General features: G+C 41.2%; 4 protein-coding genes across 4 annotated transcripts; 3 read left to right on the top strand and 1 right to left on the bottom strand.

Annotated features, from left to right (window-relative positions):
* Nucleotides 1–117: 117 nt before the first annotated feature.
* Nucleotides 118–5,236, top strand: LOC139305845 (E3 ubiquitin-protein ligase TRIM47-like). The gene is made up of 7 exons (XM_070929799.1): nt 118–463; nt 1,129–1,500; nt 1,620–1,715; nt 2,965–3,198; nt 3,951–4,107; nt 4,193–4,252; nt 4,336–5,236. Exons 1-7 carry the CDS (start codon nt 212–214, stop codon nt 4,860–4,862), a joined length of 1,698 nt encoding a protein of 565 aa, XP_070785900.1. The 5' UTR covers nt 118–211; the 3' UTR covers nt 4,863–5,236.
* Nucleotides 5,237–6,333: 1,097 nt separating this feature from the next.
* ltb4r2a (leukotriene B4 receptor 2a) lies at nt 6,334–12,998 on the top strand. The gene is made up of 5 exons (XM_070929802.1): nt 6,334–6,339; nt 9,618–10,190; nt 10,846–11,046; nt 11,182–11,222; nt 11,812–12,998. The coding sequence occupies exons 2-5, from the start codon at nt 9,627–9,629 to the stop codon at nt 12,113–12,115; spliced, it is 1,110 nt and encodes a 369-aa protein (XP_070785903.1). The 5' UTR covers nt 6,334–6,339; nt 9,618–9,626; the 3' UTR covers nt 12,116–12,998.
* A 1,090-nt stretch (nt 12,999–14,088) lies between these two features.
* On the top strand, nt 14,089–19,160 carry ltb4r (leukotriene B4 receptor). The gene is made up of 4 exons (XM_070929801.1): nt 14,089–14,181; nt 15,034–15,564; nt 16,043–16,319; nt 17,686–19,160. Exons 2-4 carry the CDS (start codon nt 15,095–15,097, stop codon nt 18,079–18,081), a joined length of 1,143 nt encoding a protein of 380 aa, XP_070785902.1. The 5' UTR covers nt 14,089–14,181; nt 15,034–15,094; the 3' UTR covers nt 18,082–19,160.
* A 1,714-nt stretch (nt 19,161–20,874) lies between these two features.
* On the bottom strand, nt 20,875–27,206 carry LOC139305839 (kelch-like protein 33). The gene is made up of 6 exons (XM_070929792.1): nt 26,453–27,206; nt 25,123–25,565; nt 24,071–24,313; nt 23,602–23,852; nt 22,130–22,300; nt 20,875–21,403 (listed from the first exon to the last, which is right to left on the bottom strand). The coding sequence occupies exons 1-6, from the start codon at nt 27,204–27,206 to the stop codon at nt 20,875–20,877; spliced, it is 2,391 nt and encodes a 796-aa protein (XP_070785893.1).
* Between the last annotated feature and the right edge of the window lie 622 nt (nt 27,207–27,828).

The following is a 27,828-nucleotide window of genomic DNA, read 5'->3' as shown; positions in this document are numbered from 1 at the left end:
TATATTGCTTACACAGGCAGGTGTGTAAAAGTGGTGTCTGTCCCTTTAACACAGTTTCTCTGAGCACACCCAGCACCAGTGTCTCTGAGCACACAAGTGCTGGGTGACAAAGGGTGGGCATGGAGACTGAACCTCACGCTGCTCTATAGAAGTATTTCAGACAAAATGAAACTCAGCAACCCTCCTGTCTTTTTATGAAACTGATAGTAAAATGGCTGGCAAGCAACAGCATCAGCTACCGGTGCAAAATGGAGTTGAGCTGGACGAGGAAGGGTTCCACTGTTCAGTATGTCTAGACCTGCTAAAAGAACCAGTAACTATTCACTGTGGACACAGCTACTGCAGAAGCTGTATTGAGGGTTGTTGGGACCAGGAAGAGGAGAAGGGAGAGTACAGCTGCCCTCAGTGCAGAGGGACCTTCAATCCCAGGCCTGTTCTGAGGAGGAACCATATGCTGGCTGAGGTGAGGGCTGAATTATCGTATTTCCAGGAGAGGTGTTTGTACCTGCTCTTACTTGTACTTAACATGAATTATATCAGCTATATTGGTATGTAAATGCTATTATCCCTACCTTTTCCTGCAAATATACTTAAACCAGTAAAATAGCCCTTTCTTCCATGTTTTTATGCAATGGCACTAAAAAAGTTAATTTCCTTGTTTTTGTGTTCCTCCTTTGAGTCTCAGTAAATGCTATATTTGCGCTGGAGCTACACTGATAAATCATCTGGGCCTACGTAAGGCCAATATTAGCCTTTTGTCGACCAAATAGTATAAAAAAATGTCAGTACAGAAATGCCAAAGATTTATGAGGTCGTTTAAAAACTGCATCTCCATTACATTGTCCAGCAGAGAGCACTGACAAGTTTATTTTTCAATTGTAAAATGTCCCACACAATTCTTTAAAAAGCTAATTGAAGGGGTCAAATGTGTTTTATTTTTTACTGTTTGTTACTGCAAAAAAACTAAATGTTTACTAGTACAGATAATTCAAATATATAGATATATACATATCTATCAGCCTCAAAAATCCAGTATGATCAGGCTTTTGGTATGTGCTTTCCGAATAGAGCTAATTGACTCTCTTGGTCGTCAGTGACTGACCTCACTACTTTCACTACCATCCCTAGGTTGTGGAAAAGCTGAAGAGGCCAAGCACCCAGCAGGCTTCTGCACCTGCTGTTCTGGCCAGTGTCGGCCCGGCAGATGTCCCCTGTGATTTCTGCGGTGGGACAAGACGCAAAGCCACGATGTCTTGCCTGACGTGTTTGGTATCTTACTGTCCAGCTCACCTCGAGCCTCATTACAGTGTTCCAGTGTTGAAGAAGCACCAGTTGATCCCTGCAATAATCCCGCTGCAGGAAAAGATGTGTACGAAGCACAACAAGCTGATGGAGGTCTACTGTCAGACAGACGAGCAGCTTGTTTGCTCTCTGTGCACTGTAGATGAGCATGAGGGCCACAAAACGATTTCTGTTTCCACACAGAGGGCTGAGACAGAGGTAGAAGTTCAGTATTCCCAATCGACATGTGACCATAAAACATACTCTTTGCACTCTTTTCGATCTCAGCGTGAACTCCTCCAGTCTCATGAGAAGTAATCATGCTTTCTTCCTTCCAGAAACAGCTGATTTTGTGTCAAAAGAAAGTCCAGGAGAGAGTCCAGCAGAGAGAGGGGGAGCTGAAGGACCTGAGTCAAGCTGAGGAGAATCTGAAGGTGTGAAAAAGACATATTTAGTTGTAGTGTGTATGTCTGCAGTTACATGGGATGGGGCATTAAAAGAGTTGAATGATTTATAGATCTTGACTGATTGCGAAATGCCACTGAGAATAACATGTTTCCCCTGGGCATGTTTTTAACACAATTACTGCAGTCATTATCATTAGCCAATAAATAGGCATAACAATGTCAAGTACATTTGGGTCTTAGTTGCAGTTTGCAAGCTTCCTTTTTAACCTGGAGGGAATTCTGAACTCTGGCACCCGACATAGAGAATTTATGGAGCATGCTGGACATGATTAATGGTTCTTAACTCTTACTTTAATCTTCAATAACTGATGATTTTTATTTTTGGCCACTTGGGGGTAGCGGGGGTAACACAGCATAGACATATTACCACCTTTTAAGTTGATATGGCAAACTTGTCAGCAAACAGTTGCTTATTTACACATCCGGCAGTTACGAAGCAACATTGCCATTAATTTGGAGTCCAATAGTCTCAACCAACTCCTGAGGGAAATATCTGGCTCGTCAAGCTGCTAACTGCTCCACTATGTTCCCCAGCTAGTCGCTAACTGTGTCTGTCTGCCGTTGGGTGCTGAGCAGGTAATGTACAGGGAGTTTTTAGAGCATTTTTGTTGCAAACAGCTGCCTGCTGCGGCCCGAAAGCAGTGCTATGAGAGCGGTGAGAGTGAATCAAAACAGCTGAGGAGAACTGCAGATTTAGGTGATAACCCTCTGTAGGTTCATAAAAACACTTCATTTAATACATTGCAATTTTACAAATATCAATTATAGCCACTAACTCAGTGGGGAAAAGGTTTGTGATCCTTTGTAGATGCATATAGGGGCATTTATGTAAATTAGCCTAAATGTTGCCTAAAATCCTGATTGCAACTTATATTAGAAATATGTTTGTACAATGTCATTTGATATGCTGTTATCATAAAAATATAGACTGGAGCTGCTTTAAGTTCACTTTCTGAAAGAAATTCTTCATAATTGAGAGACAGTAGCATTTCAATGATGAGGCAAGCATTATTAACTGTCGTGTAAAATGTAAAACAGTTCTGATTTGATCCCCAGGGGGAAGTCATTTTTATGTTGGCCCTTGGGAGGTCAAAGGTCAGGACCAGCTTGTAAACAGTGCCACTACATCTGCTGAGGTTTCACCATGTTGTTCAGTCGTGTTTAACAAAAAAAACGCAACTTTTAAAGGGAAAAAAAATCTGATGTGTGCCAACAGAGTTGTGCCCAGACCGCGCTGAAGGACTGTGACAAGATCTTTGCCGGACTGATGTCGTCCATGCAGAGAAGACATAGAAAGGTGATGAAGCTGATTAGAGACCAGGAGAAAACTGCCGTCGCTCGGGCTGAGGAGCTGCAGCTGCAGCTGGAGGAGGAGATCACGAAGCTGAGGAGGAGAGATGCCAAACTGGAGGAGCTGTTACATACTGACGATCACATCTATTTGATTCAGGTACCACACACTTTTTTTTTAGTGTTGCCTTTGACTTTTTGTTGTCTTAAAGGTTTTTTGCATGATTGAAATAAACACTGCAGTGCAGTGCAGCCAAATTACTCCAGGTCTTTAACTGTAGCTTAAAAATACAGAAAGCTGAAAACAGTTCCATCAACTGGCCAAAAAGGAGCCAAGTCATTAAAGCAGCATTATGTCACTATTTTACCTTTTAAGTAACAGCTTCAAAATCATTTAGATGGTACACTGGCTTGTAAAAGGGTTCCTGCACGACCTAACTTGGTTAGACGGATACGATCTCCTGTGAGAAGTGCGTACCGCTTTACGGCACCTCGTTACACATGAGTCCAGCTCGGTATTCACATCATGGCAGAGACGAAGAGACCGAAGAGGACGTTGACGGAGGAGGAAGAGAAAAAGAGAGAGTGACTGAAATACCAATTCGTGCATAATGTTGCTTTTAAAGGAAAGCTCTTTATACAAGAATTGATTGGTGACTGCTAAAACTGCATTTCATTGTAATTGAGTTAAAGCCTTTTCTGCCTTTTTTAAAGTCCTAGTTTACAAACCAAACTTGAGCTCCTGGACAAAGAAGTGAATTTTTTGATCAAGTATTCTGAAGAACAACCAATAATTACTCTGAATAAAGTGCAAGATGCTGACTTTTCTGACTCAATTGCATCTAATTGGATCTTTTTTTATATATCGTTTTCCTGTCTTTGACTTTGCCCTCTGTCTTGTTTCTCCTCCAGATTTTCCAGTCTCTCTCCACTTCCTGTGACTCTCCAGACTTTTCACCTGGCACTGCTCCCCTGCGTTCCTTCAGAGATGTGACTGACTGCGTGTCTGAGCTGAGAGATAAATTAAAGACTGTCCTAAGGGACGCATGGCCCAGGATCTCTGCCACAGGTAACATATGGAAATCCACAAATGCTGACTCATAATGGCTACATTCATGTCCAATGGTGTTTTTAAAAATGTCTCTTTCTTACAGTCTCTTATGTTGACTTCTCACTACTGCCGGCACCAAAAACCAGACAAGATTTTTTACACTGTAAGAAATTTAATTGAACTCCTTTTACTATAATAATCATCACCATTTGTTAGTGGGTTTATTGTTAATTGTTTTCCTGGCAGATTGCTGTCCCCTCTCACTGGACGAGACCTCAAACTATGCCTATCTGCATCTGATAGACGACAACCGCAGGGTGAGGCCTTCGCCCAGCCCGTACGCTGCCCAGCCAGACAGGTTCACTAAGTTTCCTCAGGTGCTGTGCAGAGAGGGTTTGTCGGAGCGATGTTACTGGGAGGTGGAATGGTACGCTCGCAGTCTGTCGGCAGCAGTGGCATACAAGGACATCAACCGAACATCCGATGAGTCGCAGTTTGGAAACGATGACAAGTCCTGGTGTTTAGAGTGCACAGCAAATGGTTACTCGTTCCGTCACAACAATGTAGAAACGACGGTGTCAGGCCCTTGCTCCTACACAGTTGGAGTGTATCTGGATTATAAAGCAGGCACGCTGTGTTTTTATCATGTCTCAGACCTGATGGTTCTGCTCCACAAAGTCCAGACCACGTTCACCCAGCCTCTTTATCCTGGGCTTGGGCTGAAATATGAGTGGTATGATGCCGGAGTGTTTGCACAGATAGTCAAGTTATAGTAGTGAAAGTGTGGGTGTAATAGCAATTTGCATTTTACACAGATGGAAAAGTTTTGGCAGTCCCAAAATACTAAAAATAAAAAAAAATAAAAAATGAGTGCAACTATTTAGTACAACGCTCCAGAGGAGAAATAGAGAAAAATATTACAGATGGGAGGGCAAAAGAATAAAGATGTAGTTCTGCAGTCTCTGGAAAATGTTTAGCAAAAACGTTTGCATTGTACCATGAAATATTCAGCTTCCTCTATTAACTGCTCTGTTGGTGTTGAGAACAAAGTCATCAGTGATCCTCAAACACAGATTTATTTTCTTTCTTTTCCTTGTATGATCACGTCTGTCATGTCCCTTCCAGCACTTTGTAATAAAATGATATATCGGCATTGACAGTTGGTGTGTCTGTTTCTGCAGATCAGATGTAATCAAGGAGAGAGAAAAAAACGGTGATGAAGTAAACCTCCACGCAGTCTCTTTTCCCAAGGAAAGGGCTTGTTTGCTTTTTGTTGGTAGTTGAGCGTGACATTAGGCTGGAGTTTTTTCGTCCCTGCCAAGAAAAAACAGCAACTTGCAAGTTACTGCTGTTGCTGTGACCGCAAGTTATTGCAAGTTGCTGACTCCCTAAAGTGGTTTTGAATATGTGGAATTGTTACTTGGGAAATGGTCAAACGTACGCACACATCAGCACAAATTATATGATTTATATGATCTCAGATTCAACTTCAGTCCAAAAGTAAGTAAGAAAGTGAAAAAGGTGAAAATAGAAATTGAATTAGAAGGAATTGAAAATAAAATACGTATTCACTATACGACCAAAAGTGCGTGGACACACCTGCCTTTGTGTGCTGCTCCTCATGGATTGGACTCGGCTCCTTTGTTTCAAAATCTTAAGCCTACAGCATACAATGATGCTTTAGATAGACAACAGTGTGCTTCCAACTTTAGATTTAGGGAAGGCCTTTTCCTGTTTCAACATGGCAATGCCCCTGTGCACAAAGCAAGGTCCACAAAGAAGTGGCTTTCCCAGTTTGGTGTAAAGAACTGAGCCGTGACCTCAACCACATCCATCACCTTTGGGTTGGATCTTTATGGGCTAAAGTTTTGATATATCTGCAGGAGGAGGAGGTGAATGTCATTTGGTTTGTGGATGCTCAAAGCAGAGATCCGCATGGCTAGATACCATTAGGGAAAATGTTTTTCTATTCTGGGTGAACGAACCCCTGAAGTCCACGCTGCACAGATGGAATTCCTTGCTCAAAATGTGATGTGTTGACAGACTGCCAGGGCAGAGGCAGGCCAGGAAAGTGGGACACACCTTGCCCTCTCACTATATTACATGTTACAGCATGCATGCCAAATCAATGACAGGGAGGGAGAAAGAGAGAGAGAGAGAAACTGGGAGGGGGGAAAAGGGGCTAAAAAGAAACATTTACAACAGATTCAGACTTATTTTCCAGCTCTGGGATTTACACTCGATGACTTGGTGAGTTTGTCTCATTTTCCTACCTCTACGTTCACGAGTCTGTGTTAGTTTCTGTCAGTAACAACTGCCAACAAATCACAGCAATCAACAACAGCTGCTGTCGGAGAGGAAACTAGGAGCTTTTATTTTCTTTTTCAAGGATTTACAGGATTGTTTTTCTGAAATTGGTTGCTGAATATGTTTGAGAATCTATAAAGGGTTTGTTCAAATATGAACATGTCAATTTCAACTAAATCTGTGTCATGCTCTTATTCTATGTGTTATACAGTTCCTGTTTGCATGCTTTTTCTTTGTAGGTGTAACAGGTGCGTTTTAGTAGGCATGTGCGTGAGTCACCCAGTCCACACAAAAACACCTTTTGAGTCAGTCAGGTTTTATAGTCCGTGATGCGGTAACTTGTTTTACAGGGCGCGCTGTTTGTACAAATGATAATAAAAAGCAAGAAATAGGGGAAGAAAGCAAACTTTAATTGTTCTAAACACTTTTGTAAGGAAAAAAATAGGGTTAAAAAAATCCGCCGCCACTCTCAAGAGGAATGGAAACAGAAACATGACAATGACACCAAGTAGCTGGTTGTGGTCTATAATGAGTCCACAGTGTCTCATTGTTGGATCATTGCGCAATCTGACAGTTTCACCGGCTGCTGCTGCTTTGATGTCACTGTCAATGTGGTTTGACCGGCTTTCGGTAAACACTGGCCATGTGGTCACATCTCTTAGTATCTCTCTCTCTCAAATCCAACAATATTCAATTCAAAACAGTTGCAAGTTCATCTGTGGTAGAAGAAAAAAACAGACAAGTCTTTACATTTTTATTGTTGACAAAATATAGTCTTTTTTAGTTGCCACAGTTATTGTCATGACTACATGATTGCATTTATTGTATTTGTGTTTAACACAAAAATGTTATTTCTCTACAACACATTTGTGCTGTTTTCAAATGTGGTCTATCCATTAATGACTTAAGTTAACTTTAAATAGTCTGTTATTCAGTGTAAAATTAAACCAAAATAAAAAAACAAATAAACAAAAACAAGACTAAGTGCCAAATCCCTAAATGAGTTCATAATTAAGTTTGTTTTTTCATTTTCATAACAAAAATCATTTACCTCAATTTCAAAAGCAAGAAGAGATGTTTAGATGTGATGCAAAAGGAATGCTTAAAGCTTCCTCTTTAACGTGCACCAGCACGCATCACAGCAGCACGTACGCCATAGGAGCTGTACTACAAGTAAAATTCTTCAAAACCCAACAAACATCTCAGTGTTTGTACCCGTTATATCACCTGGCGTGCACTCGCTTACCACTACAGCCAATTACACACCGATTTACATTGCAATAATCCGTAATTACTGCAGAAGTTGCTAAGAAATATCAAAACAGGTTTGTTTGGCAGATGTGGGTGTGAATATTTGATTATATGCACAAGAGTACTGACACTGCATAGAGCGCCAGCAGTGTAAAGGGCGTGCTCTTAAACTAAGAGTCAAGATATGTCGAGCAAGTGATGACATGTCACTTTTTAAAACGTTTTTCCAGTAACTTGAAATAGCTAAAGTACATATGTAGTCCGGCAGGAGCCTTTATGATAAATACAAGAGCATCATCTGTTGTATGGACTGTATAAAACAGTAAGCGGCTAGTTTATAAATCTCTTAAAGAACAAGATTCAAGCTAGATTTTTGTTATTGTTATTAACAAATCCCATCAACTAACAATGTGTTAGTCCATCTCTCACTGCTTTTCTAATTCATCCCCAAACCCGCTTGATTCTGTTAGACATTCATCTTTAAAATTGGGTCACAAATATATACTTTTATTTATAAGTAATGCCAGCTAATTTCCTCAAACAGCTGGACATTCAAATGTTACTCAAACACGAGTAAAATGTTAATTTGTTGGGGACTATTTTTTAGCCATGGAAGGATACACATTTGGTGTGGTAGTGAGTGCATATGGTAGGGGGATGGTGTTTGTAGGATTCACTCAAAATAAACTGCAGATCATGCTGAAGGACCATGTCACCCAGTGCAACAGTGTGGCTCATTGATGTGTTTTTAACGGAGGTGTATGGCACAGATACAGATGGATAAACTATATAAGGCTTTGGATACTCATACAATACTTGTTACACAGATGGAACCGATTTCCTGATGCAACCAAACTTCAGCCACTTTTAAATCTATATGTGGAACATTTTATTTCCTTTATTCGCTCATTTCTGCACTGAAACTGTGCACTACAAGGTCAAAAGTGTGTTGACACCTGGACATTATACCCAGATGTGATTGCTGCTATAACAGCCTCCACTCTTCAAGGAAGGCTTTCTACAAGATTTTGGAACCTGGCTGCAGGGATTTGCCCCAGTCAGAAATATATTGTTATATGATTATTATATAACTGGGTTTAATTTAATTTAATGTATTTTGATGCATAAACACGCAAGAAACATTCTAGGTGGAGATAATTTTAACTACTTTTTATACTGTTGGGCAGTCATCTGTATTAATGCATCATATTTGTGATCATGTTTTGTAAACCTCAATCTGCAAAGTAACCAATAACTATTGCTTTTAGATAAATATATTGGAGTAACTGTAACTAAATTGTACCACAAAAAACTCAAAATTGTACTGAAGTACTGTGCTTGAGTACCTTTGGTCATATAGTGTATTATTTTGGTGTATTTGCATGTTATTCCATATTATTCTACCTTAATTGATGACATTTTTTTTCTTGTATTTCTAAATATTCTAATATATTTCTTTGTCTAATGTAAAGCACTCAAAAATTGTGTTTTGTGTGCTTTTGTGTTCGGATGACTCTACAAATAAACTTGCCTTGTCAGGCCTAAAGAGAGAGAGAAAGACAATATAAATCTCAGCCCGAATCAATGCTCAAATACTGACACCAACACAGTGACTGTTGCTATCCACTCGTGTCTGGTCTCGTTGTTCAGGAATTAAGAGTCTCCGTTAAAACCTGTTACACTTGCGCCACACTCCTACGCTTTCCTTCAGAAATACATACTTGCATTGTCAAACCGAGGCCTGTGCCAGATAAAACATGGTGTAGGAGTCAGAGGTGAGGCTCTTTATTAGTCACAAAATCTCTAAAAGTTGTTAAAGCCACCTTGTAATAAAGTAGGTTGGTGTCAGGAGAGAAATACCTCCATATACTACTTGTTTCTGTTTTCTTTACGTCCCTTAAAAGGTAGAATTAACTGTGCTGAGTCAAACCTTTGATGAAAATCATTCACCAATATTCTCACTTTGGCAGGTAACAAAAATGGCCCAGAGAAACGTTTTTCCTTCCCTAAACAACTCCACATCCCCCAGTTCAGGAAATGAGACCATTGTGGACAACCCAATTGCTACCACAATGGGCGCCCTCATCCTGAGCCTCGTCTTTCTCTTGGGCTTCCCTGGAAACCTCTTCATCATCTGGAGCATCCTAGCGCGTGCCCGAAAGCAGTCCGTCACCACCCTCCTCATCCTCAACTTAGCTATCGCCGACGGCTCTCTGATGGCCCTCACCCCGTTCTTCATCGTCTACCTGGTTTTGAAGAATTGGGTGTTTGGGAATGTGATGTGCAAGATCCTCTTCTACCTGTGTCTGGTCAACATGTACGCCTCCATCCAGCTCATCATGCTCATGAGCGTCTACAGGCTGGTGGCGGTGCTGTGGCCGCAGCGCCTCAGTGTGATCACAGGCCGAAAGACTGTGTTGCGGGTGCTGGCGGTGCTGTGGGTGCTGGTGATGGTCGCCTCTGTTCCTGCAATGATCTTCAGAAAAGTGAAGATGAAGGGGCCTATCTCCGTGTGCGATTCATTCCATGAGGAAGACAGCCATGTGAGTGAACCAAAACCTGAATATATTATCATCATTATGCATCAGGATCTGCAGCAAAACAGACATGGTGATACACAAATATATAGATTTTTAGGGAATGCTGTACCCCTGGGAGCCAAATTGTTGCTGTAGCGCCCCCTATTATATTATTATATATTACAAATTTGACGTGATATCATATTTTCGGGGCTCATATGTATTATATCATCAGAATATCAGGTTGGACATCGCCCAGTGTGTTCAACACTTACTGTAAAATAGAAAATGCCTACAAGAATTTAGCAACCATGAATGGCAACAGTCTGATCTGTAAAGATTCATAGTCATCCACGTCCAGTGTTGAGCAGTAATGCGTTACACATTAAGGGATTACAATTTGAAATTCAGTGATTACATCACGGTTATTAATCCCAGTAACTGTTACTTTGACATTTTGTCATGATTATTTTAGGGGTCATCCGGATATGTTATGTACCAAACTGTCAGTTCAGACAACTGATCCTACAGACAACAGAGAAAAGCATCTAAATCTTGTTAATGAACTCCTTAAAGCATCCATCACATTGTCATCTCTTGGTTTTGAAACACTTACCTCTCCCCGCCTGCATGTGATTTCATCAGATGTTCCCTCTATAATCTTATCTCCCCTTCACAGGTGGTCCTTCAGTACACGCTGGAGCTCGTGTTGGGGTTTTTAATTCCCTACGGGGTCATTGTAGTCAGCTACATCCGCATCTTACGGCGGCTCCGAAACACCAAGTTCGGCCGTCGCATTCGTAGTGAGAAGCTCATCCTGGCCATTGTATTGACCTTCTGCCTCTTTTGGTTACCCTACCACATTATCAACATGGCGCAGGTATGTCACACATCCTGTTTTTAGAAGTAACACATTCTTCCAGGTTTTACGGATACAGAGTATATAGAGTCTTTAAAGGTGCTGATCATTACATTTTTCACTGTTATTAACTAAGCATATTTGTATTGTCCTCAGGTTACATGGGCTTTGTGTCCAGCAGGTCGAGCAAAAGAAATGTAAGTGATGACATAACAATTTGTGTGCATCTTATTTTTAGAGCTAATATTAAAATTCAATTCATGTTATCATCCTTTACATACAGTTCATGTCACTCAATGTTTTGGACAATATGCTTATTTGCTTCTTTTTTTTGTTGTTGTTGCTGAGAGTTAGATTAATACTCTTGGGTGTGTGCGTTAAGTATGGAGCAAGAGGCAGTAGGTGATTAGCTTAGCTTAGCATAATGGAAGCAGGTGGAAACCACTAGCCTGACTTTCTCCAAAGTTTAAAAATATCAGCACCTCTAAATCTCAATAATTAACATAAACTGTACACAAATAGCAATTTGTGGCTTTACGTGGAGTTATGTGCTATAGCTATTTCTTGGCAAACGACAGTTGGGGGCAGTGATTTCCCTAACTGTGTGTTCATTAATGAGCTTTAGAAGTGACACAAATTATGGCTTGTAGGCTAAAGCAAGTAATACATTTTGCCTCGTCTGTGACCCTTTTTTTGGACATTCTGATTAAAATCAAACATGGCAACAGATTTCTTTTCTGTTATTTGTGTCTAATATAATGCTCTGCTCACTTCTCCACCCACCAGATTGAATAAACTATGGCACAGCAGCCGCGCTGTCACCTCTTCCATAGCCTTCATCAGCAGCTGTGCCAACCCAGTGCTCTACTTCTTCGCAGGAAAGTCCTACATCCAGCGAGAAGGGCTGGCGTTCATGGCCCGCTTGTTTGAGGGCACGGGGCTGGACTCGGCCACCAGGAAGAGCCGACAGAACAGCCAGAACAGCCGCGACAAAGACAAAGACGCAGATGCTGTCATGCTAAAGGACAAAGATCCGGACTCTGTTACCAACTCGAACTCTAATGCCAAACCAGTGAAGAATGGCAAGTAGAGGACACAAGAGGAAGCCGGCTTGAAGCTGGCGTTGTTCCTCTAGAGGGGAAGATTAAACTTTCAAATCTCCGTCCAGTCACAAAAACGTCATCCTCAGCAGCAGTTCAGATTCAGCTGCTGCATAACGTGAATCTTTCTTTTAAATGAAAGTTACAAACTTTGAAAGGGATGTAACTAGGCCTCCTGCTCATGGAACCGCTTGCAGATCTAATGCATCCTACAGTGACATTGTTGTGTCTGTGATGTTTAAACCACAAAGCACATTAGAACTGTATATTTGATGAGCTATGAGCCTTCCTCCGCTCTGAACTACTTCACAAGGAAAAACTGGAGTATTATCCAGGACGCTCACACTCCTCACCACCCTGTTGAATTCAAAGAGAGGCGGTGCCTTATGTTTACTGTACATGTTTACGTTTTTTAGCAAGATTTATCTGTGCTATTTTGTGTATGCAATGTTGCATTTGTCAACATGCCTGACGGATGCACCAAAATGTCAATGGAAACAGTGAACATTGTTATACCTCAGTGACAGGCACAAATTGAGAGCTCAGGTTAGATGGAGGCACTTGACGGTGATGGTGGCACTTTGTTTTTACAATATTCACACTGATGTGTTTGCTTTGTGTGCTTCTCTCTTAAACGTTTTAGTATGTTTCACTATATTTAAAGCTGCATCAATTGATTTATTTTGGCCACCTGAGGGCAGTGGAACAACTGACAAAACCAAACTTGTTTTTTTAGTGATGGATTGCTATTGAGTCATGGTGAATACATGTAAAAACAAAAGTCACTTATTAACATTAAAGCTGCATTATTTGATTTATTTTGCCTCATGGGGACAGCTGAACAAAACTCTAAATACAGCATTTTACATATTATCACCTCCATAAAGTTGTTGTGTAAGTAAACAGTGGTCAATTTACATGTCCAGCAGACACAAAGCTTTATTAGCATTCATTTGGAGTCGTGTTTCTGGCCACTTGATGAATGTAAGTTCAATATTCACTCTCCATTTAGTTCAATTGTGGTCTCAACCAACTCCTGAGGGAAATATCCGGCTCTTTAACTGTTAAATGCTCCACTATGTTCACCAGCTAGTCACTAATTGTGTCTGTCTGCTGTTTGGTGCTGGGCAGGTAGTGTACAGTAGGTTTTTCAAAGCTTTTGACTGGTAACGAGAATGATAAGAGTAAATCAAAACAGTACATTTGTGGGCTGTAAAACCAAAACAGTGAGCTGACAGATGCTAAAACATCACTGAATCCATATGGAATATTGATCAAAGAGAAAACCCTAAAAGAAACGTTTTAATGTGAGCATGCACTCAGCAAAAATAAATGAAATACAGAACAATACAAAATTATGTAAAGCACCGTTTCCTGAAAATGTGACGCAACTTGGTTATGTAATTCAATATGTCCTGTCTCTCATAAGTACCTTGAGACAAATGGGTTATGTGGAAAGAGGAATATGCTGTAAATCTGCCAACATGTCTGGTGCAAGAGAGCAGACAATGCACACGACACAAGGAGGTGTATGATTTAATGCTCATGTATCAACAAGATCCTGATAGTTTACCGGAATATTCACCTCCTCACTTATTCATCCTCATGACGGTCCCTTGTGCGGTTCATTCCTGCTCTTCATTTAAAACGAAGCCATCTGTTTCACAACATTTTACGGCTCTCCACGATATTCACTCTTTTCTCTGTCATATTGAGGTACTACATTTCTGTGTCAGTAAGCTGTATTGTTGCTGTTGACCTGTGATTTTTATCTTGTCAAATTATATCTCACATTACAAAACAGCCCCAGCTTACTTTTCACACTCATACTGACTGTTACATTGCAACCCAGTGAGCTCAAGCTGGCTTCCTGTGTCACTGGGCTTCCCCTCACATGACCTCTCTTACTCAATATATATACATATATTTATGTTTTTTATCTCCGCAGTGTTCAAAGCGAAGAGAGATGTCCAGAGATTAGACAGTAGATCAGACAAGGTGTGAAATATATGGAAATTTACCGTTGTGGCTTTAAAAAAGAGATCAGCAGTTGAAGGTCAGTATGTGAGTTTTATATAATTCAGCTTATTAAATTATTTTAATAGCAAAACAAAAAAAATCTAAATTGATTTTCTTCATAGATCATAGAGTTTGACAAAAACATTTAAATTTCACATAGAATTTGGAAGAGAAGCAACTCAATCTCAGAAGAAAATTATTCAAAACAATTTGTGAATTATATTTTGTTTTGTAACTTTCTGTGTCTAAAGATGGGAAGATTGATATGCTTACAATTAACCTCTGTCCTTTCTGCTCCTCAGTCATTATGTGGTAAAAGCAGAACTGTTACATTAGACAACACATGTTGTGCTCCTTCATAGGACCTTTACATTCTCAGATTTGGACAACTGAAGGAAAATGCACATCTTTACTAGTGAGATGCTGGCTTGCATGTTTAAGAAAGGATGGAGATCTTTTGATTTCAATATTTCAGCACATTTGAACCCCCCCCCCTCTTGGATTTGTGGCAAATGGCAAAAAACAAAAAATAATAAATATACAGAAAATGCAGGAAATTAAACATAATCAGTCTTCTGAAAATCATCACACCCAAAAAGTCAAAATGACAAAAGAAAACTTTTCAGTGCTGGTGCTCTGTTTGAGCTGTACTGTAACTTTCCATTTCTTTGCTCCACACAAATCTCATGAAATAAATGTTTGGTGAGGAACTTATAAAGTGATACTGTATCAATCCGTACCATCTCCACAGATTACAGGAAACTCTGCTGGTCACCATGTTCAGAAATCTGTTGTCAGATGAAAGAAAAAATATTGTGCAATATTTCATAACCTTGGCACACATTCACATCTCACAAACCTTATACAAAATATCCTGTTTCCTTGAAAGGTTGTGTCAGATACACAGTTGTTGAAGCCAACTGGCAACAGATTCTTCAGAGGCTTTCCTGATGGCATCCAATATCACCACCAACACCTCTATGTCCATCAGTGCCTCAGCCCAGGCCGGCATCGCCATCCTGACCCTGGCGTTTGTGCTGGGCTTCCCCGGGAACCTTTTTGTGGTTTGGTCGGTGCTTTGCCGGGTGAGGAAGCGCTCAGTGACCTGTCTGTTGGTGCTTAATCTGGCCGCGGCGGACGCTTTCGTGCTGCTCAGTGCCCCCTTCTTCTTGCGCTACCTGGCCGGAGGCCGGGGCTGGGAGTTTGGCTCGGCAGCATGCAAGCTGGTGCATTACCTGTCAAATGTGAACATGTACGTGTCCATTTATATCATCTGCCTGATGAGCATGGACCGCTGGCTGGCCGTAACAAAGCCTTTTATATCCCAGAGAATGAGAACCAAGCGCTCGCTGCTGGTTCTCCTGCTGGGGGTCTGGGTGTTGGCGTTCATCCTGTCAGTGCCGATGGCTTTCTACCGCAGGTGAGATTTAAATTTTCTTTGTACTTTTGAAACTATTATGTTTCTAAATTTACAAAGTTGAGTTTTTAATGGCTGCTACATGGTGTGAAGAAACCTTTTCTTGAACAAAAATTGCGTCCTATTATGTGTTGAAGATGTAACTTTTAGTGTTAACAAACGTGTCCTCTGGAACAATTTTGTGACTAGACACATGGTTCCACATATGGGCTCAACACTTACGAGTATCTGACGTATCTTTGTTGCGTAGTAGCTAATGAACTTCCATACACGTAGCCGAATTGATGGTAAGAAGAATTTGAAATAGTGTAAGCCCTGTCTCTCAATCATCACACATTTTAGTATACGCTCGGAAAAATGTGGATACCTCGGCTATATGTTAGGGCTAATAAAAACATTTTGTTACAGACTGGTTATGTCTCTGGCCAATATATCTACTGTCACATTCACTTTCTACTTGTTTTTTTGTCTTCTCTGACAGTAATCTGAAGAAGACACATCCAAACAATATCACTTTGAGCTATTGTGTGCCATACCACTGGCGCAGCATGGGTCACAAGGTCTTCCAGTATCTGTTTGAGACCACCATGGGCTGCGTGGTGCCTTTCTCCCTCATCAACACCTGTTACTCCTCCGTCATCTGCCGTCTGCAAAGTGCCAAGTTCCAGCGCAGAGGACAAGGCAGCCGCCTCATCCTGATGATCATCTGTGCCTTTGCAATATTCTGGCTGCCCTATCATATCGTCAACATCATAGAGGTGATTTTGTTAAGCTTTTTGTAGACAGGATCACAGTTTGACCTACAGGGGCTAGAATCCTGGCTCTGTTTCCATTAGACGCCAAAAGGTATATAGTGCCCCCCCCCCAAGATTTATGGGGTTAAATGCCCCCATAACAGGACATTTTAACCCTAAAGTCAGCATTATTATTGAAATTCTTTCAGGATCGAGAGCTCTGTAATGCATTTTGACCCAGAACAATTATGACAGGTACATTTAGAGACAAATCACTGTCTTTAAACCTACAAAAAAAACGTATTAGAAAAAGTTGAAAATGTGACAAATGATTGTGATGAATGAACAGATGAGTCGGCCATAACCTTCAACCATCATGATCATTATGAGTCAACCATTGACATTTTGGTATAAATGTAAAAAATGCTATGCAATATTAAATTTTCCATTTAATATTTTCCATCATTTTGATTCTGATTACGTTGTAAAACATTTTTTGAAAAAGCACACGGATACTATTATAGCATTTCTGTTGGATAGAAAAGATAAAAAATAAATAAAAGACAAATACCATAGTAAGATGGTAAGTTGTATTTGGATGTGTTTACACCAAAACAATCCTGGAAAGCAAGGATGCCATCACACATCTTCACAATTTTAAAGATTAGATATATTTAATATGTGTATGGTGGGATATGTGTAATATTATGGGGGTCTTTACATTCCACAGCAGCCAGAATCAGAACATTCAAAACCTGAATGTCCGTCTTCAGTGAACTCCAGTTGTTATATGAAAGCTATGGGTTTTTGAAGCTGTCGTTATCATTGCCCATTATTGCCACTAGAACTTAAAAGCTTCCCAGATATATATATTTTTTTTATCTTCATAGACCATAAATTTTCAAATAGAGCGACTATTTTACTGAACTGCTGAAAGAACCTCAGCCTGTTTATTTGAAACAGGCTTATAACAGGACTTATGACCCCTAATTTTTCCGGTTTTATAAATTTCATATTCAAGTAAGACTGTTTTCTGATATGCTCCCATTTTAATTTACTGTTGAAGCTGTTTGCTGTAACTGCAAAGTCAACACTTCCTCTTCTTTTTAACTGAAATACTGTTCTTATTCACTGGTTATGGTTATTCATCATGTAATTGCAGTTGGTTCTACATGTGTAACATTGCTCTGCTGTTGTACAATGTACATTATGCTGAATTTACCAGAGCCATCATAGAACAGGTAATTTCACCAGCCTCATTGTTTTTGACCAGGCCTTTTATTGGGGGACCTTTATTTGTTTTGGCTGGCCATGTCAATTATTTGAGAATTTACAGTATTTGCTGTTTACTCCGTTCCTCTAACCTCCCTTCCTCCTCACCCTCCTCCAGGTGGTCGGTCTGTTGACGGGCAGAGATTCAGTGTTGCAGGCCGCCAAGACAGCCCGTCCAAATGTCACGGCCTTTGCTTACTTCAGCAGCGCCGTCAACCCCATTCTCTACGTGTTCGCCGGCAGCTCCCACATCCGCCAGGCCGGCCTCAGCTTCATGGGCAAGCTCTTCGAGGCCACCAACTCGGAGAGCAGGAGCACATCTACCTTTAGCCGTAGCGGCCGCATGAGCCGGAGCAGCTCTTCGCCAGATGAGAGCTCTATCCTGCACACGATGTCGGTCAAACTGGTGAATCCTTTCAAAGGCAAGAACAAGGAGAAGAGCAGCAGTGTGGCAGGCAAAGAGGCTGGCGAACCTGAACTCAAGACTCTGGCCACTGCTGAGCAGTTAGAGTAGCGCTTATCTATCCTTGGACTACTTTTCTTAATGAATTAATTAGACACAGACTGTGTTGACTAGTAATTTTGTATTTTTGAGCTTTTACTTCCATGACTTTTATTACATTAGACTGAAAAAACGTTGTCTGTCCAGTCATAAAATCACCACACTGTCAACAGAATCTCTATCTCATTACTAGTTGAAGAACCAACACCTGGAAATGTCACTCAGTCATGACAACAAGATAGGCTCTTGCTTGTTTGCCAAAGCTCTTTTGAGTACATGTACTTTCTGTGTGTATCTAATTAGTTGTGTATATCAAAAAGGAAAATGACTGCAGATTTATGCAAAGCTAGCGGCATGGCTCTAAAAATGGTAATGTTGGTCGTGACCGAAATCTGGAAATATATCTACAACTATTGGATGGATTGCCTTGACATTTGGTACAAAACTAATGGTCCCCTGTGGATGAATACTTTCATGTTAGGTCATCAGGATGACCTGCAATAACTGACTTCAGGTCCATCATCAGGTCAAAAGTTTAATTTGTCCAGTACATTTGTTTATGACCAAATACCTGCAAAACTAATGACATTCCCATCAGCCTCAGCTGTACCTTGTGTTTAGTGCTAATTATCAAATGTTAGCATGCCAACACGCTAAACTAAGATGGTGAACATGGTAAACATTATACTAACTAAACATCAGCATGTTAGCATTGTCTTTGTGAGCATGTGGCCATGGTAGCATTAGCATTTAGCTCAGTTAGCTGTGCCTAAGTACAGCCTCACAGAGCTGCTAGCATGGCTGTCTTGTTCACAAGTAAAACCATCACCCAAAATACAATTTATAAATGTAAATGTAAAATCATTGTATATTTCATATGATTTATAGTCATGGCCTTTTTTGTTAAATGCCTGGCAGTTACTTTATATACATAATAATAATTTCTATACATAATTTGATCTATGTATGTGATCACATTTCTGTGTGTGGGAATGGCTCTGTTTCTCTTGTAATCGTAATGTGTATGGTAATTTGTAGTCAAAAACAAAAGGCAAAATTAACTCAATAAAGCTTTTTTAATATTGAAGGTCCATCCAAGTACATGAAGTACTGTCCTTTTCACAGATGATGAAAATATACTGTTGGTACTTGGGAAATGTTCAGCAGCATAAACAGAACATTGCAAAAGCAGCATTTCACCAAAGCACCCTTCCTTTCACTCTGTCGTGCCTCACTCTATCAGCGATTTCAACACCGGGCTGAAACAGCCAAGTTACAACATTTCATGTGGTTAATCTCCTTTCAGGTTCAGAGCTAGCTAAGACAAAAAGGGGACAGAAAACATGAGTCATATTTACAGCAGTGAATGACAGTGAATTGACACCAAGAGCACGAGCACATCCTGGAGATAACTGTATTACAGGATGGTGGCTCAGTAACAGCGTACACCCTACCAAGAGGCCTGGGCTGGCGCTGTGAGAGCCACAGATGTTCAATGAGACCTTCATCTAAAGATAAGACCAGTCACATCCTCATATAGTTTTTAGACGCCTTCAAATACAGTATCAGTCTCAAGCCTGAGGGTTCATTCATGACGTTGGACTCTTTGACAAAAACTTCTCAACATTTTGGACCTTGTGGTGTTTCCGATGCTTTCAGCCGGACACAGGATTTTACGATCTACAACACACACAACTACTTGTTATCACAGGTCACATGATACAATGAATAAACCATTTCCATAACAACTGAGAAAATTCATCAGCTGAGGAAGGCCAAGACATGTGGTTTAAGGATTCAGATTTTTGAGATTAGAATACAGGACGGCCACAATTAATTCAGAAATGTTTTACATTTTATTTAAAACAATGTTTTATTTACTTAATTTTGCACAATTTCACAGTTTCCTTTCGCAGATGAAACCACTGGGAATAATCAATAAAATGTACTTAATATCATGCGAGCCTCCTGTTTTCTAAAAGGGAATTAATCCTGGTTTTTGAATGAGTATTGGCCTTTTGAGGACATTAGTTTTGTAATAGAAAGGGAAATGCAAGACTGCAGAAGAAAAGCCAGAAGAGAAAATCTTAAGATTAGAAAAGACTATGAAGACTTACACTTTTCACCTAACTATGCAGCACACACACACACACACACACACACACACACACACACACACACACTCAGATCTTGCTGTCGTCAATTTCTATCACTAATAACAGGAAGCTCTTCGTGAATGTGGTGTATTAAACAGTTGAACAGGATACAACTGTTGTGCAAAGCAGACTTCTATGGGTTGTATGATTCATTCAACACCATTTCAGACTGGTGTGGCTGACTGACGTGTCATAGAGTAAAACTTATTTCTTTTTTTTATTTACTATGAATTTCTTGAGCTTTAAATGTCAGAATATTACATTTGATGTTGGTTTCTGTTGTGGTGCATACGGTATGTCCCCATGTTTTTATTTTTTAGTGGTTATTGCAGGTTTAAATCTGTTAATATCTGCTCAGAATACAAAGTAGTTGGTTGAATCACACCACTAGTTTCCTGTTTTGCATCACTTCTAAATCCAAAGGACTGCATCTGACTGACAGAATGGACAATACTGAATGGTCACAGTTTTGTGTTTTGGGTCTCTAGTTGGGCTCTGTCTTGAAACCGCTCAGACTTGGTCTTGTCTCAGACTCTGCTAAAGTGGTCTTGACTACAGCCCTGCTGAGTTCCTACAACAGAATTACATTTGGGGTTTTCTTGAGCCAGAACAAAAAAAAAAAAATCAACCAGGGCTTAAATTAAATACTTCAATGCTCCTCAATCAGGTTAGAAAGCGGCAAGGAACAAGCTGCCAGATCTGTGTATGGATGAGGCATAGCCCCCAGGTTTTCCCAGCAACCCTCCATGGGGTCATAGCGATGCACCCACTTGGTATCCCTTGCTGTGCTTGCTGAAGACCCTCCCACCACATATAACCGTCCATCAAGCACAGTTGCCCCTGGAGACAGATGAGGTCGAGGCAGGGCAGAGGTGGAGGACCAGGAGTCATGTATGGGGTCATACAGCTCACAGAGGAGTTGGTCTCCAAAGCCCATCCAGAGCGGCTGCAGCCCTCCAGCTACCACTAACCCCCTCCCCAAGGCTAACATGATATGGCCCGCACGTCCCGCTCCAGCAGTCATGGGCGCTCTGGTGGAGCAGCCACGGGAAGGGTGGTAGTGCCACATAGAGGGAAGGCAGCGCTGATGGGGGTCGCAGCCTCCAGAGATGTAGATCTGCCCATCCAGTACAGCTGCAGCGTGGCCGCAGACAGCTGTGTCCAGAGGGTGAGCCCACCTGCAGGGGAGGAGGCCAAAGGTTACAAGCAGAATGAGGGCATCAGAGAAAAGTTGATAAATGACACATTACTGTTTATTTTTATTAACCTATTTCCCTCTTGCTTTAAACATATTCTTCTGAGACCCCAAGATGTTTTTTTTTTTTCAATGACTTCTTTTATGACGTCAAATGGAAAATTGTCACACACGGTTTAACATATTTACGCACTTCCCTGTAATTTAGGGTGAAATAACTGTTATGAAACTTCAAAGCGTTACAACGTGCGTCTGAACATTTTGTGTCCACCAGTGGGACACGGAAAGTTTTCCTTTGAAACGCAATCAGTTACACCACTTGTGACATTATTTATTTTTATTTTATATAAAGCTTTCACATTTATATATCTTAAAGCACAGCATAAACTGTCTGCAGAAATAGTCAAAATAAAAGGGCATAGCATTTTTGTTTTTAATAAAGCCAGGTAATAAAGACAGGTCTTAAAGCATCACATTTCAACTTTTGCCTTTGCATTATCATAGCAGACTAGTTGGTGCGTACAGTAAAGTACATATGCACAGTATTTGTAACTGTACTCCTCATACAAACAATCACTTCAGTAGATTTTATACCAAAAAAGACTAAATACTGTAGCCAGTGCTGACTGTATAACATCCAAGTGTAAAAGAGTTAAAATACAGCTCAGACGTGCCTGCCTCTTCAGGCCTCTTCAGTGTTACACTGTACCTCCAGGTGTTCTCCTCAGGAGCGTAGTACTCCACAGCATCCAGGTATTGGTTGTCGTCACGGTTGCCACCCAGAGCGAAGACCTTACCGTCCAGACACACAGCAGAAAAGTAGTCCCTTTGATACAGCATGTCAGGTAGTCGTTCCCATTTACGCTGAGACAGGTCAAACCTACAGAGAGGGACAGAGGCTAAATGAGGGCAGGTGACAGGACCAAGACTTTACTGCAACATCCAATCATAGCAAGTGAGGATGTCTCACATGCTGAAAACACTCTATGGTTGTTGTTGGCTAAACAATACTGCAGTTTTTCCATAGTTTTAATTACCGTGGACAGCGAGGAATCTTCATCAAACTGACAGTGACTGATGTTTGACTACAGCGCCCAACAGCTCCCCCAAATGTCAAGTTTTTAAACTGTGAACTGTCCTTTCAAAACATCGAGCCGGGTGTTGCATGATCGTGCTAGAAGGTAAGTTTTGAATATGGGGCATGTCAGAGAGCATATCTTTAATATCAAAATGAAGTTACAATGAACAAATTCAAAGTTTACTGCGATGAAAAGTCTTTTAGTTTGGTAGATTAGAGTGTGAGTAGGAACAGACTGGAGGATCAGCACTGACATCACACATGAACAACTGATGGAAAACACCTGGGAGACGCCAGGATCAACAGTGGAGATGTGGAGTTGTGTCACACCACATCACATGCGTGACACAGACTCCAATCCTGCAGCTATGAGTGCGTCAAACCAGTTTTTCCCCGGATCAGGAACATCCTCGGGGCCAGGCTCTCAAGCTGCAGGCATGTTAGGCAGACGGTAGACCACACCTCCTGCAGTGTCCTAATCTTTTCACAGAGTAACAATATCTTTAAAGTTTTCCCTGTAATTGAAAATAGGTTATCACCCCTAAACAGTCTCAACAGTCTGCTAAGCCCTTTCATTTATCTTTGTGTCTGTGAAGAGGAAAGCTGGCATGTTAGTCGATTAATTCCTTACAACTTTTATAATCAATCAAAAGTAATTCTTTGAGCAAAGTGCCAAACATTTACTGGATCTAGTTTCTCAAATGTTAATATTTGCTGGCCCTCTATGATATTAAACTGAATAGCTTTGGGCTTTTGACTGTTGGTCAAACAAAACAAGCTATTTGAAGATGTCACCTTGGGCTCCTTGTTGACATTTTTCACTATTTTCTGACTTTGAATCGAGCAAATAATCTGTAGATTAATCAAAAAATAAAAATAATGGGCAAATGAATGATGGAAATAATCGTTAGTTGCAGCCCTATTGAAGAATTGTAGTGTCCCATTATCGTCTGATTGCCATTTTAGAGACAAAAACACGCTTTAGCAAGAAAAATGTGGAATATGTTCTAGAATAAATTGATGACATTGAACATTGGCACAAAATATCAACTACCAGCAGCTCTGTTCCTGGCCTTTGTGAATCCTACCCACACACCCCCTACCTCAAGGCAGACTTGAGGATGTCCAGCGCTCCGTAGTACTTGCGTCCTCCCAGGACATAAAGTTTGTTATTGAGGAGGCAGACGCAGTGTCTAAACCGGGCTGGTTCAGGGAGCTTGGCGAATGGCCTCCACTCTATGCTTCTAATCAGACCTGGTCCACGGTGGAACTGCTGAGCGAACCACAAGGTCTGGCTGGGAACCCTCTTCGTGAACTCATCATCGACAGTGTCCCCACCGACCAGAACCAGGACCTAAACCAAGGTATGAGGTATTTCTAACAAATATATTTCTATGGAGAAACATTGGAAGACCAATTAAACGATTGCTCTGGCTTTCCTTTTTAATGTATTAACAATTAAATTATTATGTTATATGTAAATTTAAATGCATGTTTACCAATCTCCACATCTAGAGAAATACAATAATATGATAAAAAAAAAGTGGTAAATGCAAGGTGAATTGTGAGTACCTGGTTTGGGGTGCGAGGTCGGCATTCAGGCCCTCTGTAATCCCCCTTCAGGAGGCTTTGGAGGGCCTCCAGGGATCCTCTGGCCCCAGGGCTCCTGCAGAGGAGGCTGCAGCTCAGGGCCTCCTGGAGCTCAGAGGAGCTGAGGAGGGGGAGACGAACACGGTGGAGCAGGCCTGGCAGAGCTGGTAGTCTCTTTTTGGGGTTGTCCTCCACCCAGCTCACTACTGCCCTGAACGCCACGATCTAAGTATGAAGGCAAGAAATTCATGTACATTTACAGGTTTCCCTCATTTATCAGAATTTTATTGCCTGTTGAAATTCAAGGTTTAAAAATTGGCAGGATGAAACATGGTCTTGGTTCTCAAATTCACTTCTAGGGATTTCCAGGGACCAGATGAAACAGATGATGTTATTGTTTTTCTAATGAACTGATTCATTTAATGTTGTTCTATAAAATCTCAACCACAAGTTAAGAAAGTGTTCTTTTTAAATTTCTCATTTTGTCTCAAAAACAGTTACAAATCTCAAAAGTATACCAATTACAACGTTATGAAATGAAAGGAGATCCTCTAATTTCATTCAATTGTCAGCCACAGGGTCATTCCTATATATACCACCAGATGGCACCAAAGTAAGAGATTTTTGAATCCCATGCAGAGTGGCTGGCAGCAATGGCTAACAATATAAAGTTGCACAAGCTGTTCACATGTGGACAATAGTTACGTTAGAGATCTGATAGCTGCTTTCCATAACTTCAGTCCATGTCCAGGTGTGGAGGTGACAGTGGTAGAAGCACACAGATCATTTACTTTGGTAAAAGTACTAATACAACAATGTAAAAATACTTTATAATTATTATAAAATTACAATATTTGCCTCTGCAATGTAATGGAGTAGAAATATACAGTAACATCAAATGGATATAATCATAATTGTAATAAATTGTACTTTTGTAGTAGGCCTGCAGTACTTAGTTACTCTCCACCACTGGACTCAGATTCATATTGAGAGATTTTTCTCTTAAATTAATCTGCAGAAATAACAAATATTACCTCACTCTCTACACACAATGAGTCCTTCTCAAGCAACCTGTCCAGGAGGGAACAGGGGACATCCTTGAACTTCTCCCCAGCAGAGATGCACTGGAAGTGAGCTTGGATGTACTCCTCTGCAGCCTGCCCAAGCTGGACCAGCCCGTAGGTCTCAGCCAGGACCAGCACGTCCAGACAGGTGCTCTCATCCATTCTGTCCCGCAGGAAGTCGACGCACAGCGAGAGCGCCCCCTGCAGCTGGAACTGCACCACTGCGTCTGTGAGATCCCAAATCTGGCTCCAGCCCAGTCTGAGTTGACCCGTGTAGATGAAGCCGAGCATGGATTTGATGACCCGGGATGCCACGCCTCGCAGGCACACAACGTCCTCACTGGACTCTCGTAACCCTCCGCAGAGCAGCGCCCGGAAATAGTCCCCACCTGCTGCTAATACCACACGGTGTGCTGAGACATAAGGCATGAGAAAAAGACGAGAGGCATGGACAAACATGTGAAAGGCTTTTTAAACAGTCAGTGGATGATTGTCTGAAAATGTCGATGTCTAATGAGGCATTTCAACGTATTCACCAGCATAACTGTATTGTACTTGTATTTTACTTTACTTTTATTTGTATTTTATGCTACTTTATATGTCTTTATACTTTTTAATCCACTACCAGAGATATCGTATTCCTTGACAAAACCTGGTGCCTACATTACCCACAATGCAACTCGACCTTTGACAGTTCAGTTGGAGATTCAAGTGTGTTACGCTAGTAGCGGCTAATGTAGACTCGAGCCGCTAGCCTCAAGCAGTGAGGAGTAGATTACTACTTCTATAACTAACCCCCCCCCCCCCCCATGTTTTTCATTTTCAAATTTGTAGTCCACCATCTTTATCAGGCTCACTACTACTAAGACCTGTAAGATCGCCTCACACTATCCCAGGTTAAAATATTCTAATAATATAACTCTGACAGGGTCCATTCTGCTACATAATGAGTACTTTTACTTTTGATTTGTACATTTTTAAGACTACAAGCAAGCTAATATAGATGTAAACAATGAAAGATTTAAAATGTAAAAATACACACAATGCGATTTAGTGAGTAACACAGAATGTAAACATTTGTTTGTTTACTGCACAGGGAACCTTTTAAACCCTGCTCTAGTTTTTCTGCCATGCATCATTATCACCATCTGGCAATGCACTGCTGTGGCCAGTCAAATACATTGCTGGTAGATTGCCTTTTTGAACAACCCCCCCCCCCACCAACGCAGATCTTCAACATTTGCCTTTTGCACAAACAACCAATGCTGTCCTGGCGAGGACTTCTTTGGCCGCCTCTTACCTGAGTATCTCTCTCCACTCTCTGCTTGTATTGCGACATCACAACCAACGCCTCTCTCCCACATGTCCTTGATGATCGCCAAGCTCTTCTCTCTCTCTGTGGCTGCAGAGGTTGTGACCTTTGACATGCACCTTTGCCTCAGCCTTTCCATCTTTAGACACCTGCAAGCATTCAGCACCTCCTCCATCACATCTTCCTTACTCAAGTCCACAGCTACATCTCCACGGTACGCAAAGTCCAGAACAGCCCTTAACCCAACTGGGGTCAAACGATGGGCTATTTCCTCCATTCCAAGCTTACATTTTTGTTTTGAGCCGAAAAATACATCTGTGGTTTGACTGGCAGCTGCCAGCACGAGTCTATGAGCTTGGAAGGAGTTGCCTTGGAGGGGAAAAATGCAGTCTAGGAGTAGTTCTTCCTCCTGAAGGCTCTGCAGGCGAGTGAAGAGGATGTCTGAATGTGAGGGAAGGATGTAAGGGAAGAGATCTGGTTCCTTGGGGAGGGATGAAGACTGGTGGTGAAGAGGGTGACGGTCTGGCATGTGCTTTAATTCTGTGTCTGTACCACGTTTTGGGGTTTGGAGGAGAGTTCCTGGAGCTCCTTTCCGCCCAACTTCATCCATATCTGTTTTACTTTCTCTGTTTTTCCCTCCTCCAACTCCACCTCTTCTTATTCCTCCTCCTTTTTGTTTCTCTCCATAATTGGTTACTGTGTCACCTGGCCCGCCGGCTGCATGATGCAGACGATCAGACATTTCCTGTCAAGAGTGCATTGTACAAGGAAAAAAGGACGAAAGGGGAGAGGCGAGATAAGGAAAGAACAGGGACAGTAGGGAGGAACGGTGTAAACACGGCATTCCTGGAAATGTCACATACATAGTCATTGCACTTATTTACTTTGACACCAGACATAACCATTGATGGCCGTCTTGACCCCTGAGGTGTCTTTTATGCTTTCTAAACGTGACCTTCCTGACAAAATGATCTGTAAACAGACACTCCCAAGTTCACGGGAGGTTACAAGCATGTCAGTCACTATCTTATAGCAATGCTGCAAGAGATTGTTGCGCAATCCTGATTATCTGCAAGGCCTTATACTCCTCAGAGGTCAATATATGAAGAGTGATATTAAATTTTGAAAGTAAAAATATTTGAAAAGCACTCAGTATCTCGACGATTTGTCAGCTTGGAGACATGCGATACACAAGCACCACAAAGTCGAACTGTAAGTGGAGTCTACAAATGGTTAATTTCTCATTTTGGAGCAAGATTCTGCGCAGACACCTACCTTAGTGACTCCTCTACCAGTGTGGGTGTAACAAGTGACTTTGACCAGCGCACAATGGCATTGTGAGCATGTAGGGTGCAGGAGGCAAT

Source organism: Enoplosus armatus, chromosome 23 (genome assembly GCF_043641665.1).
Source record: "Enoplosus armatus isolate fEnoArm2 chromosome 23, fEnoArm2.hap1, whole genome shotgun sequence".
NCBI lineage: Eukaryota > Metazoa > Chordata > Actinopteri > Centrarchiformes > Enoplosidae > Enoplosus > Enoplosus armatus.
This window is presented reverse-complemented; position numbering and strand designations above follow the sequence as displayed.